The sequence below is a fragment of the Salvelinus fontinalis genome, chromosome 17, assembly GCF_029448725.1.
Source record: "Salvelinus fontinalis isolate EN_2023a chromosome 17, ASM2944872v1, whole genome shotgun sequence".
Taxonomy (NCBI): Eukaryota; Metazoa; Chordata; class Actinopteri; order Salmoniformes; family Salmonidae; genus Salvelinus; species Salvelinus fontinalis.
In genome coordinates, this window is record NC_074681.1 from 38,310,996 (window position 1) to 38,329,344 (window position 18,349).

General features: G+C 41.9%; 1 protein-coding gene across 3 annotated transcripts in view; it reads right to left on the reverse strand.

Moving 5' to 3' along the window:
* The window catches only part of LOC129814304 (homer protein homolog 3-like), a 35,550-nt gene continuing 17,201 nt past the window's right edge, over positions 1–18,349 (reverse strand). For all 3 annotated transcript variants that reach the window (XM_055867347.1, XM_055867349.1, XM_055867348.1), the window contains 5 exons: positions 10,590–10,723; positions 9,716–9,872; positions 3,099–3,206; positions 2,664–2,744; positions 1–1,603 (listed from right to left, as the gene is read on the reverse strand). In XM_055867347.1, coding sequence (XP_055723322.1) covers positions 1,418–1,603; positions 2,664–2,744; positions 3,099–3,206; positions 9,716–9,872; positions 10,590–10,723 — 666 coding nt within the window. In that variant the 3' untranslated portion in view covers positions 1–1,417. The remainder of the gene's footprint in view (positions 1,604–2,663; positions 2,745–3,098; positions 3,207–9,715; positions 9,873–10,589; positions 10,724–18,349) is intronic.

An 18,349-nucleotide genomic window follows, 5' to 3' on the forward strand; every position in this document is an offset into this window, starting at 1 on the left:
TTTTCTGATTATTCCATGTCCTTTATTTTTATTTTTTTACAATTTCCTTGAACAAGGCTCATTTAAAAATGCAACATTTTTCTCCACTTGTGTGCCTTGATTTAAATATAAGTGCAATTAAACTTGCAATTTCATCAGGCATTCTTTAACAGTAAATGCAAATACAGCCACTCACATAAGGCATATAGTATTGTCTCTTAAGCTAAACATTAAGCCTCATCTACTGCTATTACTGGTTAGATGCTGGAGGGAAATAACCACTGATCAGATGAATTCATTCAAGTGTCAATGATACATTTATATCAATTAAATCTCACTACTGGACAATCTGGCTAGAGACAACTGCTCAAATCTTAATTTATACATTGATTTATTGCAAGAGCAAGCACTTACATGTAATTCTTATCGCCTAAATCATCTACCTAATTATCAGGACTAATCTAAGCTTTAATTTAACATTCTATGAACACAGGAGAAGCTGAGTCAAGCTTTCGAAAGCTCTTTGAGAACTCAACTCTCTTTGGTGTCTTTAGTTCTTAGATGGAACATTCACAGGAATTCAAGATACCCTCATGCTTCATACCTCTTATCACACTACTACCAACATGCCATGGTACCAATAAAGTTCTATATCTACAACTCAAACCCGGAGACAGCTGACGTGTCAAACAGTACAGTGAATCATTGTTTTTTTACAGATCGCTCATTCTTTGACGCATGCGTTTAAGTTTCTTATTGGATGCATGAATCGTTAACATGTCAACGCCACTGCGGCAGCATATCTTTCGGCCTCTGACACTTTCACTAACTTTGCTCAGATGTATAAAAAAAAGTGAATATTTTGTCAATTATCTTGAGTTGTATTCTAATTGGATGAGGTGATAGCTGTCAACCACATTTTAATCTGCATGGTGTACTGCTTCTTTCCAAATACATAGTTTGGTTGCACTGAAAGATCTCTCAAAACCATTTTTTATCTCACTGGAGAATTAACAAATAATCCACGTTGCTCATTATCGGATTACATTCCCAATTTTGTATAAAATCTGTTGATTTCAAAAGTATGAAAACTATATCTACAAGCACCTAATGATCTCCTTATTGTTCTCATTCTTGACAATATTCCTAATCTCAAATGAACAGTCTAGCATTTAGATCATTGCCTAGAATGTTAAGACAGCAACATGAATTACAGCACAACATCGGACATAGCAGATACACTGCCTAGGTAACACCACAACCTACGCTTAACAAGCTGTACAGTGATGCTGCTGCTGCTGTAAGGACCCAGAGCAGCCATCTTCCCACAGCAGAAGTGGTGTTGTGCTTTATAGCAAGAGAGGACCAGCTCGTTCTCTTTTCCAAATTCCTCTCTTCATTGGCCATCGCCAAGAGACCCATCCTCTTCTCTTTCACACTATTTGTCAATGAGCTTGACCATGCTCTGCCGAAGGTCGTTCAGGTCAAAGATCTTGACATCCAGGATCTCAATGGCCCTCTGCACTTCACTCTCCGTGCGGTCCCGCTCCTCCAGGGAGGCGGACAGGTTCTGCTCCATGTTCTGCACCCGCCGCTCCAGCTCAAGGTTACGCATCTCCATCTCCTGAGAAACCACAGAACATCCTACTTGCTTGTTGTTCAAATCAAATTGTATTGGTCACATATTTAGCAGATGTTATTGCGGGTGTAGCGAAATGCTTGTGTTCCAAGCTCCAACTGTGCAGTAGTATCTAACAATTCACAACAACAAACAAATCTAAAAGTAAAAGAATAGAATTAAGAAATATTTACACAACCGTTCAAAAGTTTGGGGTCACTTAGAAATGTCCTTGTTTTTGAAAGAAAAGCACATTTTTTGTCCATTAAAATAACATTTCTCAGAAATACAGTGTAGACATTGTTAATGTTGTAACTGACTATTGAAGAAAGTGTTGTTTTGAACCTGTAATCGAACCCCCAAATGCTGATGCTCCAGATACTCAACTAGTCTAAATGCCAGTTTTATTGCGTCTTTAATTAGCACAACAGTTTTCAGCTGTGCTAACATAATTGCAAAAGGGTTTTCTAATGATCAATTAGCCTTTTAAAATGATAAACTTGGATTAGCTAACACAATGTACCATTGGAACACAGGAGTGATGGTTGCTGATAATGGGACTCTGTACGCCTATTTAGATATTCCATAAAAAAATCAGCCGTTTCCAGCTACAATAGTAATTTACAACATTAACAATGTCTACACTGTATTTCTGATCAATGTCATGTTATTTTAATGGACAAAAAATGTGCTTTTCAAAAACAAGGACATTTCTAAGTGACCCCAAACTTTTGAACGGTTGTGTAAATATTAGGACCAGCAATGTCGGAGTGGCATTGACTAAAATACAGTAGAATAGAATACAGTATATACATGAAATGAGTAAAGCAGTATGTACACATTATTAAAGTGACTAGTGTTCCATTATTAAACCAGTGATTCCATGTCTATGTACATAGGGCAGCAGCCTCTAAGGTGCAGAGGTTGAGTAACCGGGTGGTAGCCGGCTAGTAATGGCTATTTAACAGTCTGATGGCCTTGAGATAGAAGCTGTTTTTCAGTCTTTTTCAGTCTCTTGATCATGCAAGGTTTTACCAAATGCGCCTTCTTCAGTGTGCAGGTCTACCTGTAATCGATGTATGGCCTCTTCTCTTTCCTGCTCCATCTCATGGTATTCTTCTTTCTTGTTCTGCAGAATGTGGATTTCCTGGAAAACAAACATGATCATTCACAAGTTAGCCCAAGGACCTTTGCCATCAGCAACACAAAACAAAGGAAGGTTACAGGTTCACATTGGCCTTTTTTCCATTTAAAGACCACAACTGATTTGATCTCAATTGCCATCTTTGTGATAAGACTATGTTCTCCATCTATAAAATGGTATAAAATCCCATTTAAAACATTTAAACCCAGCTAATTTCGGCCTTGGTCTGATCTAGACACGGCTCCCCCTACCCTCATCCATAACATGAGAATAACAGCCTTACGCTTGTTGCCGGAGGGCATATAAATGTACCTACAATACCTCCCGTTTCCCCTGTGTGTATCTTGCCCCCCTGACCTCATCTTTAGCCTTGAGCAGGGCCTCCAGTTCCTCCAGAGAACGAGTCAACTCGTCTTTGAGCATGTCACTAGGGCCGTGTCCGCCATGTGCCTCCAGATCAGCCACCTGCCAAAAGACGAGAGGTTTCAGTCACGACCAGGGGAAATGATCATAGACTTGAGATTGCAGCTCCTGTCAGATCTCTACAGGGAGCGGGAACGTTATTGTGACATGTGTGACAGGACCCCTGGGTCCAACTTTCTTGTTGACACTTTATCGATTGCACTCATGAATGGTACTATACTTGAGTCCAGAAAATAATTATCCCTGGTCTTTACAGCTTGCCCCTGCCATTTTACAGTGCATTCCCAGTTGTGGTCATTCAAATCCTTCAGAATCTTTTCTCTTTAATAGGGTCGTTCCACCTCCAAATGCACACATGCACATTTGTGGCCTGCTGGAGGTCATTTTGCAGGGCGCTGGCAGTGCAGCTCCTTGCACAAAGGCGGAGGTAGCGGTCCTGCTGCTGGGTTGTTGCCCTCCTACGGCCTCCTCCACGTCTCCTGATGTACTGGCCTGTCTCCTGGTAGCGACTCCATGCTCTGGACACTACGCTGACAGACACAGCAAACTTTTTTGCCACAGCTCGCATTGATGTGCCATCCTGGATGAACTGCACTACCTGAGCCACTTGTGTGGGTTGTAGACTCCGTCTCATGCTACCACTAGAGTGAAAGCACCGCCAGCATTCAAAAGTGACCAAAACATCAGCCATGAAGCATAGGAACTGAGAAGTGGTGTGTGGTCACCACCTGCAGAACCATTACTTTTTTGGGGGTGTCTTACTAATTGCCTATAATTTCCACATTTTGTCTATTCCATTTGCACAACAGCATGTGAAATTTATTGTCAATCAGTGTTGCTTCCTAAGTGGACAGTTTGATTTCACAGAAGTGTGATTGACTTGGAGTTACATTGTGTTGTTTAAGTGTTCCCTGTATTTTTTTGAGCAGTATAGTATCTAACATCCGATTTGGACCTAACTTTTTTCTAACAATGAGTTAGACATGAGGAATCTAAAGGAATGGTCAAAATCTACTCACGGACCTCCCACACTCCACACCAATCCCACCCCAACAACAAGTTTATAGTATCAGTTCTCTGTGTCTGACAAGTAGTATGGAGCTGCGGCTCGCAGTATTGTTTCTTCATCCTATATATTCTCAGTGAATTAGGTGATGTCCCCCCCCCCCCCGTTTAGAGAAATTAGTCATTGAAGTTGTTCGGTTTGTCCCATCCTACATCCTGATATTTACAGGTTATTGAGAACAATCCATGCTTTGGCTTTGTTTTACCACACCGCAGGTAAAGGAAAATACAAAACCCTTTCCCCCATCTATGGATAAAAATGTCCTTGGTTATACAGGAAAAGTGAGGAACCCTGCCATCTTTCAACCTGGATAATTCCTGCAGGATACACCCCTCCAACCCCCTTATCCCTCTTCAACCCAATTAAGTAACAGCAGTGCCCCCTAAAAATACTGTTCATAGACATGCAAAACTGCAGCAGCTCTTGCTAACCAAACAATAAGTCATACACACTAAACATATACAACAGTACAAAGCCCCAAATGCAAAAACTGGCAAGCAACAAAGCTATAGTATAGAGTAGTTAAAGTAAATATCTCTCATTGGAAGTCAAAGGCATAATGCCTCCTGTAAGGATCAGATATTGTGGTCTCAATAATACACACAGCATACAACATCCCCCTGATCCCCCTTTACCATGGTCAAGGCTGCTGCCTTCATTACGCAAGCCAAGAACCGAGACACCACCACTATCAGGTAACTGGGAATTGAAACCACACTGCAGTGTTAACTCAGCCTGTAAAATAGGAGCTAAAGTAAAAAGAGACCTCTAAAAGGTCTCTGCCTCTTGGAGAGCCTTGAGAGAGGCTGGATTATTTTTAACTGTGTATGGCGGGGGTGGGGGGGTGGGGGGGCAGATAGCTGCCAGCTCCCTCTGGTGATTTTTCATTTTTCTCCTAACTAGGGCATTGAAAGTAGGATATCGTTGTCCTACAAACCCCTCTCTCTTTCACCCCCAGGAGACGTGAACCATTTTCAGCCACCTGGTCGCCCAATTCAGATCAAGAAAGCGAGAGATCTTGGACCACTAGGCCTGGATGGCTTGCCTTTTTAGAGGACGATTAATGTAAAGACGGGGAGGATCGTAATCGTCTGGGACTATTGATGTATATCCACAGTACAGTGAAACACTGCATGAAGTGGTAAAATAATTGTGGAGATCAATGTTCTCTGGCTAGACATTATAAGCTTGCACCACTCAAACCATTGAAGTGGTCGAATCCAAAGGTTGATGAATCCAAAGGATTTCATCAACAGGCTTGGAGCCAGCAAATTCCCTAGTGACTCAGTACTTAGCAACCAGCGACCCTGAAAAGACCTTATATTGATGACATAGAACTGGAAAAAATTGACAAAGCTTTTACATTTAATGGACCCAGCTAGCGATGATGCATTGGAGAATGTCTCATCATCCACTTCTCTAGTCGTCACAGAATATCCATTAAGAACAGTATGATATGATTTCTCAAATATATCTCAGGGGTGAGAGGTAAAATGGGAATCCATGTGTACTCTAAGCCACAGATGGATGAGATTCTCTGCATTCAGACTAATAATGCCTTCGAGCAGGGGTTTACAAACTGGGGTGGTCCACGAAAAAAAATGTAAATAAAAAAATTCAGTCCTATTATTTTTCGCTAAATTAGATATTGGTTTTATTATAGCCTACCTGTAGAACATGAGTTGGGTAATATTATCTATATTTCTGTTTCTCCTATCCTCCGCCACTGACAATCATATTTTTTTCGATGCAGTGATTTCATTTAGGATCAGGTTTTGCCTGCTGTTCAATTGATGGATGCTGTGCTGGTCTGTTGTTGTTGTAAAACCATGTGGGGTTCTTATGAGGACAACAACATCGAATGTTGGCTTCAACTTTTCATACATAGCGTTACAGTACAATAGGAATCTCATTTTTGGTCACTTGTTTGTTTTAAAAACACGATACAATGACCCAACATCTCCAATGGCGAAGGTGAGATTACTGCTACCGCCACATAGACGTTATCAATGGGGCGGCAGGTAGCCTAGTGGTTAGAGTGTTGGACTAGTAACCGAGAGGTTAAGAGATCGAATCCCCGAGCTGACAAGGTAAAAATCTGTCGTTTTGCCCCTGAACAAGGCAGTTAACCCACTGTTCCTAGGCTGTCATTGAAAATAAGAACTTGTTCTTAACTGACTTTCCTGGTTAAATAAAGATAAAATAAATAGACTTTATTAATGAGCTTGCTTCAGCAACATCAACCAGTATTCAAATCACCATTCATACATCCAATCTATGTCCACATTATTCTGACATATTTTAGAATGTAATAAATCATTTGAATGCCAATGCATAATGTCATTAGAAAGGTATATAAAATGCATTATTCTTAAAATGGTAATGCATACTTTTTGAGAAGATTTCTTTGTAGTTGTATTATGCCAATAACAATATATATAATTGAGGTCTTTGAATATTACAATGAATTGCTTGAAAAAGTCCTTGAACTTGACATACCAATGTCTGTATGAAGCTTGTATTATTTACTACTCATTATAGGAATATTATAGCCTAAAGGTCTACACATGAAAATATGTGAAAATATATATATTACAAAAAAATACTTAGTAGGGAGATCTACGATTTGGGGGTCCTTGATAAGAAAAAGTTTGAGTTGGTTAATTGAATCGGGCAGGACCGAGTTTGGGAAACCCTGCTTTAGAGCTCGTGTCAAACTTCAATGCGGTCTGTCGGTGGTTCAACCTCCGTCTACATTTGAAATGACTAAAACGAAATCGGAACTATGTTGGATCTAGATTTATACAATCTCTTCACTCTTTCCATGTTGCTATCAATCACAGAAATTAAAGCTGGATAGTCAGGGAGCATAGAACATTCCCAAAACTATGGATAGAGGAAAGTTTACTAATTTGGACGGCAAGGAAATAAACTCAGCAAAAAAACAAACGTCCCTTTTTCAGGACCTTGTCTTTCAAAGATAATTCGTAAAAATCCAAATAACTTCACAGATCTTCATTGTAAAGGGTTTAAACACTGTTTCCCATGCTTGTTCAATGAACCATAAACAATTAATGAACATGCACCTGTGGAACGGTCATTAAGACACTAACAGCTTAAAAACGGTAGGCAAATAAGGTCACAGTTATGAAAACTTAGGACACTAAAGAGGCCTTTCTACTGACAGGGTCCCTGCTCATCTGCGTGAACGTGCCTTAGGTATGCTGCAAGGAGGTATGAGGACTGCAGATGTGGCCAGGGCAATAAATTGCAATGTCCGTACTGTGAGACACCTAAGACAGGGAGACAGGACGTACAGCTGATCGTCCTCGCAGTGGCAGACCACGTGTAACAACACCTGCACAGGATCGGTACATCCGAACATCACACCTGCGGGACAGGTACAGGTTGGCAACAACAAGTGCTCGAGTTACACCAGGAACTTGCAATATCCCTCCTTCAGTGCTCAGACTGTCCGCAATAGGCTGAGAGAAGCTGGACTGAGGGCTTGTAGGCCTGTTGTAAGGCAGGTCCTCACCAGACATCACCGGCAACAACATCGCCTATGGGCACAAACTCACCGTCACTGGACCATACAGGACTGGCAAAAAGTGCTCTTCACTGACGAGTCGCGGTTTTGTCTCATACAAATATTTACACATGTTAAGTTTGCTGAAAATAAACGCAGTTGACAGTGAGAGGACGTTTCTTTTTTTGCTGAGTTTATAACACAAATTTCAGTGCACTACTCCAGACCTCAGTGAAGACCAAATGTGGACCGCAGGCAAAATTAGTTTGACACCCCTGCCTTAGAAACATACGTGGGATAGTGAGAACATGCAAAGAGCATGTTTAACATACTGCAAGGGGTGCCCCGTAATCCAAACCAACCAACACACCTTGATTAAAGCTTCAGTGAAAAGGCCTCTTAAGGCCAGTGTTGTCAAAAGATGATAAAGTGAGCTACCAACAGATGTGTCCTTTCCCTTTTCGCCAAAGACTTTCATAAAACGAAAACCCATTGTCTGAAAAACGATGACCCAATCAAAACTTACATGACCTCCCCGGCAGAGAAAGGGCATGTCGGAGACGTTCAAACGCTGTCATTATCAGCGGCGGTGACTCATCACCTGTTCATGTTTGAATAAGGCTTTGCTGCTATACTGGCCCCACCGCCTTCTGTCTCAACTCTGTATGCAGCATTTTACAGCACCGGCGTTGATAATTAGATGTGACCTTAACTATCAAAATGTGACCTCAAGGTCAGGGAGATATTTATGGTGTGAGCGAACGTGAGGTGAGGTATGAAGCACATGAAAATAACTTAAAATCTTCATCGTGGTCATGTATTTAATTGTACTTTCATTCTACAACCGGAAATGTAACATATCTTTACATTCGACCAATGTATTTTTCACAAATCTGTTTTCTTGAACGGTTAGATGCACTTGCATAATTACATTGAACTTTAACCCATGATTCCACTGAGATTAGGTCCACTCAGCATTTGTGGGAACGGATATGGGTAAATCCATTTGAATTTAATCCCTTTTTGACAACCCCACGTTCGATTTGAACGAAAACTCCCATACATATTTGCCCATTGTTTCTTTTCATATTTGCATATGTTGTAGTTTAGACCCTATTTTACTTATTTTATCTGAGGTTTTTGTGTTTTGCCTGCCATCAGACCCAACATGATCTTGAATACAGGGTGGGTGTCATGTTTTGGCTGACAAATGGTACCACAAAGATGGTTGGAGGTCCAGACATCAGAATGTTCAATGTTGATTTGAATGGCAATATAGATAGATTACACATGACCATTTAAGTTGACATTCAACGGTGGGTGGCCATTGTGGTAGTAATGAGAAGTTACAATTTCAATCAAATGTACATTTAAATGGCGTACCAGATAAATTGCAGTGGTCTGAAGGGATAGGTCCATTCTATGCATCCTATTTCTATGATTGAAATGCACCCATCATGTATTCAAGAGCAAAAAACACAAATGATGTAAAATAGGGTCTAAGCTACAACATATTTTAATATGAATTTATGAAGTTTATGCGGTTTTAGATAATTAATGTTAAAAGTATATTTTTTTTAAAGACATAATATAGATTTTTTTTTAATCAAGAAACTATAAAATAGTTTGACCACCATGTTTAGAAGCTTTTAAATGATATCAAACTCAACCGTTTATCTTTTCCAGTGATGAACACATGATATGGTGGGTTATGCAAAATTGGTCAACTTTGAGCACCTTGATCTCCTTAATGTTTTGGCATTCAGGTCCAAAAAGTAACTTTCTGACCACTTCTTCCCTGGGCAAACGTGTATGGAACGTTTTGTTTGAATCAAAAGGGATGCTGTCAAAAAGTGATTGAATTCAAATGGATTTACCCATCTGACATGGCATCCATAGTTCTAGATCAAAGAAAGTCAAGCGATCTGGTGCATCTTTCATCGTGACAACACTCACCTGGTCTCGTAGCCTCTCGGTCTCCTCCTGGTAGGCAACTAGCTGCTTCTTCCACTGCTCCACGTTATTGTTAGCTTCATGTAGCGCCGCCACCAGCTTGGAGTTGCTGTCCTGCAGGGTGAAGAGCTCTGCCTCCAGGTTCATCTCGCAGATAGACCTGGAGGACATCGTCCGAGACCTCAGACAAACATCCTCTGACCTCTCAGGAATGGAACAGATTTGAGGGGACATTCACTACATGGTGGAGAAGAGCTAATGATAACGCTCGGTAACCAAGAGTGTCCGTACTTTACCAACTCTTGGGTAAAATTTGTGAAATTGGTCCATTAAATATGTTCCTGCTCCATGATCATGTGCCCTTAGATGCCATGTAATTTTACCATTAGAAAGCTAGAGATTATCCAATCGTTAGAACTCACCATAGCAACCATAAGAGTTGCCTTGTGTAGTGATAATGTACAACAGTGTAATGGGCAACAGGGACAAAAGCAGAGTGAGTAGAATGGGCGACTGAATAACAGGGTAATATGCAACCTTCTCTCTCTCTTTGAGTGAGTCAGCACATTAGCTTTGCCACACTCCCCCTTGCTCTTGTCTGGAACATGTGTCCCATAAACAGCTCTATTCAATGGGGAAAGCGTGATCAAAACAGGCCATCATAACTAAAGCAACGACTGGAAAATCCTTTTTACCAACGCTCTGTTTTGGTGCGTGAACCTTTGAGATCCAGACCAATTATCTTACCTTCTAAAATGGAACAGTCGGGTTTGAGACCAAGAACATTTCCACAAAACATTCGGTGTACTTTCAGACAATGAAGCAAACCCTGGCTTGAGTGAAAAGTTGAGGACAAGAGTGTGTATAAGTGGGTTACCCTTCAGAAAGCATCTTTTTAATGCGCTCCTTCTCAGAAGACAGTGTGATGTCTGCGCTTTGGCTCCGGAACATCTTGTCCTCGGGACCGTTCACACACATCACCGGCGGCGACTGGAGCTCATCACTGAGGTCCTAACACACAACACAACATCAAAAATACACTTTAAACCAATACCAAAGTCCTGGGGGGTACAGTGTCTGCTGGTTCTCTTTCAGTCGGTCAACTATGTACAACACATCTATGGAGAGTTTGCACGTGCTAGCACCCTTTACTGAAAAACATTGGAATCATGCCTGACAAGGCCAATAAACACCGTGCCTCACCGGAAGCTCCGCGTTCCACAGGTGATAAACCCAAGGCACGGATTCATTCCTTCAATTCTTCCTCTCTTCACCACGAGATGAGCAGAACAATTTTACGCACTCTTTAAAATAAGCATGGGAACGGAAAATCTATCAGGCTTTGCTCCAACTGAACTATTCCACTTAAGGAGGGCATGCTCATCCTTCTGGATGTTGTGTGTTAAAGCTTTGTAACTGGTTTAGTGAGTTTCGTACTGATTCTGTTAGTTATTCTTCTGCCTGTTTAGCCTACGAACTACGATGATACGACCAAACTACGACAACGTTTTGTTGTCTGGTATGTCTCGGCGCGGTGCATGCTCCGACTGCCCCCACTCGGGTCAGCTTGTGTGCGAGAAGAAGGGACGGTGTCAGTAACAGTGGCTTGCCCACGGCTGACACTGTTCCCCTAGTCCATGGTGCATGCAGGTACCCTTGGCAAACGTGGAATTCTTATGGCTTCCTCTCACCTCCGCTGGGTCTGAGTTACGGGACCCGGGGATGAATTAGGGCTTTGGTCGTATCAAATGTCTTGTCTGCCTGGGTTGAGGCTTGCGAAAGCTGCCCTAGCTAAACCCGGTTGCTGTGTGCTCCGTTACCAGCTAAGGGAGGCGACTTGAAGGAACAGGGCGGCCGGGACGGTGGGCACTCCCTGCCACCTGTGTCTGCCATAGTCAGACACAGTTTACCTCTCGATCTAGACTTGGTTATTCTAAATGGACCGCGCTGCGATCAGAGAGATTCCCGACACCGAAGGAAGATACCACACATTTCCTTTGGTTAGCTCTGTGCTGGCAGTGGGCTTGGCAAGTGCTAGCCCACGGGGGTAATGCAAGATACAAGACTGAGAAGAAGTCGCATGGCTGATGTAGGCTTGCATACAGTACTATGACAACAGTTTGGCCATTGCTGGAGCTCCTGTACCCATAAAAGGGTGGGCTTCAGGCGGGGCTATACAGTATCACGGCGCTCTCTGTCCACAAGTGGGCACCCCTCCCCATTGGTGGCTTATTACTGGGATTCATTGCTGATTCCTCCCTGTAGCTCACCAGTTCCTATGAGGTGCTAAGTGATACAGTTATGGACTCGGTAGGCGATTGGCAGTCATGTTATTATCCCACATTACTGAGCTGTCGGTCTCCTGCTCAACACGTTTAGTTCCTGGGAATTAGATTCAAATTGGAATCGCCCTGTCTGTTATCACATATGGGGTCCGTTTTTCAGCGCTCTATCTCTTTTCAAGCTGGGATACAAGGTGCAGTGTCACCGGTAGCTATGACTGGTGGGCCTGATAACCTCCACGATCATTTTGTTTTCTGAGTCTATTTTTAATGTGTGCAGCCCCCACGCACATAGCGCGATGATAGGGGAGGTGGCACGGGCTGGGGTCCACCCTTTCCCCCCTCCCCAGATGTTCACTGTGACAACGGCCAATCAGGGTTCGTCACTGGTAGGCTAAGCCCCGCAACCCAGAGTGGACTGGGCTTCAGGCAAACATCGGCACTTGCTGTTTGGGGTAGGTTTCTCAAAAACAAGTGAAATCACAAAAAAAGGTGTCTGGTACCTTCTATAACATACCATTTACAAAAATTGTGATACGGTTGTAAAAAGAAAACTTCTCCTTTAACTCTCATTAGGTTATTACCTAACGTTTTCATAGGAATGTTTCAGTGATGTGCAAGGACTGTGTCTAAGAGACCATTCCCTTAAAGGCCCAGTGCAGTCCAAAACGGGATTTCCCTGTGTTTTATATACATGTCCACACTATGAGGTTGAAATAATACTGAAATTGTGAAAATGATAATGCCCATTTAGTGTAACAGCAGTTTGAAAAGACTGCCTGAAATGTTTGCCTGTTTTGGTGGGATGGAGTTTGGCCTGCCTGGCGAGGCCACCATTATTCTACAATGTAGAAAATAGTACAAATAAAGAAAAACCCTTGAATGAGTAGGTGTATCCAAACTTTTAACTGGTACTGTATATATATATATTCACACTATGAAGTTCAAAATAATGTGAAATTGTGCAAAGTATGATACTGCCCTTTTAGTGTAAGAGCCGTTTCAAAAGACTGCCTGAAATTTCAGCCTGTTTTGGTGAGATGGAGTTTCGGCCTGCCTTGTGACATCACGGTTCCAAACCGCTCTGCCAATAACAAGTTGTTTTCAGTTTCTCTCCTCACTCTTAGACACTTCAACCAAAATTCTTGCTTGAGAAATAGCCCTTTGCTAAGAAGCTATGTTTGTTTCTTTTTTACCATTTGAATTGAAAATAATCACAGTAAAGTACTTAATTTTTACCCAGAAATGATTTGACAGAGATTTTAAAAAACACTGCATTGGACCTTTAATGTCAAACAGAACTTACCCAGAATGTGGTTGCCATGTTCTCAGAAAATTCAATATTAAATGTGATAGACATGTTACATGGAACGTTGCAAGAATATTAATGTGCCTTGTTTCCTGAGGGCTAGAGGTTTTTTGTCTAGTTCCAAGCTAGACAAAAAAGCGTCCCTAAAGACGTTTTTAGGACTTTGCCTGATGTTCCCAAATAACCCCCCCCCCCCCCCACCCCTTGCCAAGACAAACAAGGCCCTGATTGGTGAACCACTAATCTATGTATTGTCCTTGATCACTATGATAAAAAATATATATATTCTTCAGTGTACTTTTAACAGACCTGAGATTTACTTCAAAGTGTAGCAAATCAGGTGAAATCAGTAAATAGCTAGGTTTCTATCCAATTAGTAACAGATTTTCATGCAAATATTCAAAAAATGACATAAAGAAAACATTTGCATTTTCCCACCAGTGGTGCGTTTCCACCAAACTGACTTGTTGCAGATATAAAGAAGTGTGTGATGACGTAGTGCACATAAAAAGGTACTTTTTCGCTTTAGTTTTCACCTACTGAATAAAAATCTAAAGTCCAAAGTATTTCCATCACATTTTCAACTCTACTGATGATTTTGTCACAAAAACTGTTGAGTTAATGGTAAATGTGCCCACTCTGGTCTTGGCACGTGCGCTCTAGCCAACAGCTTGCTTATACAAGATTAGCTAAGATTAGCCTATTAAGATTAGCCTGATAAGATTAGCCTATTATGGATAAGAGCAAGATTATTTTTATTTGTCAAACTTCAGCCAAGCATCGATGATCATGTCACCAGAATAAGACCCTCGATATTTATTGGAAAGCAGCATCAAGCTCATTACTGTGTACTTACACCACCCTGTGAAGTTCAACATAACTTATTTCATCTGCAGCCTAATAAACTGCATGCTTTCCTGAATCGTAGTGGGAGGACCACACAACATATCGCGTGACTCCAAGTTTAGAATATGATGGTTTAATTCATGTTGAACGAACAAATTGTCTGTCGACAATTATGAAATTGTACTGACATTTTCTGTTTCCATCAGCCCGGTCATGACTTTTTTCATGCGTCAGTTAATTCATCCACATGAAATGGTTGATGGAAGCCTGCTTACAGACATAGTGGCGTAGCTGGATGATCAGAATTTTTTAATATATTTTTTTTAATTTAACCTTTATTTAACCAGGTAGGCTAGTTGAGAACAAGTTCTCATTTGCAACTGCGACCTGGCCAAGATAAAGCAAAGCAGCTCGACACATACAACAATACAGAGTTACACATGGAATAAACAAACATACAATCAATAATACAGTAGAACAATCTATAAACAGCATGTGCAAATGAGGTAGGATAAGAGAGGTAAGGCAATAAATAGGCCATGGTGGCGAAGTAATTACAATATAGCAATTAAACACTGGAATGGTAGGGTGTGCAGAAGATGAATGTGCAAGTAGAGATACTGGGGTGCAAAGGAATGCCGCGAACCAAGAGGTTGTGGGGACATGTTGAAAAATGATGACTGTATACATGCACAATGTAATAATGAATGTCAAATGTGTAAGTTGAAAGCACAGTGTGGGTGCCCGTAACCTTGCCAACAGACAAATAGCGTTCAATGATGTCACGCCCTGACCTTAGAGCCTTTTTATTCCTCTATTGGGTTAGGTCGGGGTGTGATTTGGGTGGGCATTCTAGATTTTCTATTTCTTTGTTGGCCGGGTATGGTTCCCAATCAGAGGCAGCTGTCTATCGTTGTCTCTGATTGGGGATCATACTTAGGCAGCCTTTTTTCCACCTTTAGTTTGTGGGATCTTGTTTGTGTGTAGTTGTTTCTGCACTGCATGTAGCTTTACGTTCGGTGTCATTTAAATTAAATAAAAATGTACGCCTACCACGCTGCACCTTGGTCCAATCCATCTCTAAAGGAACGTGACAAATGGATAAGTGGTTCACTAATCAGGGCCTTGATGGACTGGGCATCAGTAACAAGGGGTGCTGTGTAATGAAACATTTTTATTTAAAAAATGTAGAACATTTCGTTGGGACCATCTTAAGGGACGTCCCCGGAAATAGCCAGGAACTAGACAAAAACCTCCAGGGGATCATCACAGAATGTCCTATGTTTTTTAAACGTTCTTGGACACAGGAATGTCATTGCAACATTCCAATGAATCGTGTCTAGAACACACACACACACACTATATATATGTATATTATATATATAGTACAAGTCAAAGGTGTGGACACACCTACTCATTCAAGAGCTTTTTAACATTTTTTACTATTTTCTACATTGTAGAATAATAGTGAAGACATCAAAACTATGAAATAACACAATAATAGAGTAACCAAAAAAGTGTTAAACAAATCAAAATATATTTTTTACTTTAGATTCTTCAAAGTAGCAACCCTTTGCCTTGATGGTAGCTTTGCTCACTCTTGGCATTCTCTCAACAAGCTTCACCTAGAATGCTTTTTCTGCGGTCCAACTCATCCTAAACAATCTCAATTGGGTTGAGGTCGGGTGATTGTGGAGGCCAGGTCATCTGATGCAGCACTCCACCACTCTCCTTCTTGGTCAAATAGCCCTTACACAGCCTGGAGGTGTGTTGATTGTCCTATTGAAAAACAAATCATAGTCCCACTAAGCCCAAACCAAATGGGATGGCATATCGCTGCAGAATGCTGTGGTAGCCACGCTGGTTAAGTGTGCCTTGAATTCTAAATAAATCACAGTGTCACCAGCAAAGCATCCCCACATCTCCTCCTCCATGCTTCACGGTGGGAACCACACATGCGTATCTCATCCGTTCACCTACTCTGCGTCTCACAAAGACACAGCGGTTGGAACCAAAAATCTCAAATTTTAACTCATCAGACCAAAGGACAGATTTCCAACAGGTCTAATGTCTCTCTTCTTCTTATTGGTGTCCTTTAGTAGTGGTTTCTTTGCAGCAATTCGACCATGAAGGCCTGATTCACGCAGTCTCCTCTGAACAGTCAATGTTGAGATGTGTCTGTTACTTGAACTCTGTGAAGCATTTATTTAGGCTGCAATTTCTGAGGCTTGCAACTCTAATGAACTTATCCTCTGCAGCAGAGGTAACTCTGGGTCTTCCTTTCCTGTGGCGGTCCTCATGAGAGCCAGCTTCATCATAGCGCTTGATGGTTTTTGCGACTATACTTGAAGAAACTTTCTAAGTTCTTGACATTTTCTGAATTGACTGACCTTCATGTCTTAAAGTAATGATGGACTGTCGTTTCTCTTTGCTTATTTGAGCTGTTCTTGCCATAATATGGACTTTGTCTTTTACCAAATAGGGCTATCTTCTGTATACCACCCCTACCTTGTCACAACACAACTGATTGGCTCAAACACATGAAGAATGAAAGAAATTCTACAAATTAACAAGGCACACCTGTTAATTGAAATGCATTCCAAGTGACTACCTCATGAAGCTGGTTGAGAGAATGCCAAGAGTTTTCAAAGCTGTCATCAAGGCAAAGGGTGGTTCCTGCATGATTCCACGTGTTATTTCATAGTTTTGAAAACGCTTAAATGAGTAGGTGTGTCCAAACATTTGACTGGACTCAGCAAAACTCAGCAAAGAAAGAAACGTCCTCTCACTGTCAAATGGGTTTATTTTCAGCAAACTTAACATGTGTAAATATGAACATAACAAGATTCAACAACTGAGACATAAACTGAACAAGTTCCACAGAAATTGAATATTGTGTCCATGAACAAAGGGGGGGTCAAAATCAAAAGTAACAGTCAGTATCTGGTGTGGCCACCAGCTGCATTAAGTACTGCAGTGCATCTCCTCCTCATTTCCTCCTCATTCTCCTCAGTTCCTTCTGTGAGATGTTACCCAAGTCTTCCACCAAGGCACTTCCAAGTTCCCGGACATTTCTGGGGGGAATGGCCCAATCCCTCACCCTCCGATCCAACAGGTCCCAGACGTGCTCAATGGGATTGAGATCCGGGCTCTTCGCTGGCCATGGCAGAACACGGACATTCCTGTCTTCACACACAGAAATCACACACAGAACGAGCAGTATGGCTGGTGGCATTGTCTGGAGGGTCATGTCAGGATGAGCCTGCGGGAAGGGTACCACATGAGGGAGGAGAATGTCTTCCCTGTAAAGCACAGCGTGGAGATTGCCTGCAATGACAACAAGCTCAGTCCGATGATGCTGTGACACACCGCCCCAGACCAAGTCGATCCCGCTCCAGAGTACAGGCCTCGGTGTAACTCTCATTCCTTCGATGATAAACACGAATCCGACCATCACCCCTGGTGAGACAAAACTGCGACTCGTCAGTGAAGAGCACTTTTTCCCAGTCCTGTCTGTTCCAGCGACGTTGTGTTTGTGGCCACCCATTGTTGCCGGTGATGTCTGGTGAGGACCTGCCTTACAACAGGCCTACAAGCTATCAGTCCAGTCTCTCTCAGCCTATTGCGGACAGTCTGAGCACTGATGGAGGGATTGTGCGTTCCTGGTGTAACTCGGGCAGTTGTTGTTGCCATCCTGTACCTGTCGCGCAGGTGTGATGTTCGGATGTCCCGATCCTGTGCAGGTGTTGTTACATGTGGTCTGCCACTGCGAGGACGATCAGCTGTCCGTCCTGTCTCCCTGTAGCGCTGTCTTAGGTGTGTCACAGTACGGACATTGCAATTTATTGCCCTGGCCACATTTGCAGTCCTCATGCCTCCTTGCAGCATGCCTAAGGCACGTTCACGCAGATCTGTTAAGTTTTTTGGATTTTTAGGGATTATCTTTGAAAGACAGGGTCCTGAAATAGGGCCGTTTCATTTTTTGCTGAGTTTATTAGCTTTCAGAGTTAATCAGTTAATTCAAGTCAACTTTTTGTAATTTTAGGGCACAATTCATTTTTTCCACAAATAATCTAATTTTTGGAAAACATTCAAAATACATAGAGCTAAAAACAACAATGCGTTGTCAAAACAAGTTTACATTGAGGTTAAAGATAGTGTGCTTCAGTAATTTGCCAGATTTTGCTTACTGTTATTTTA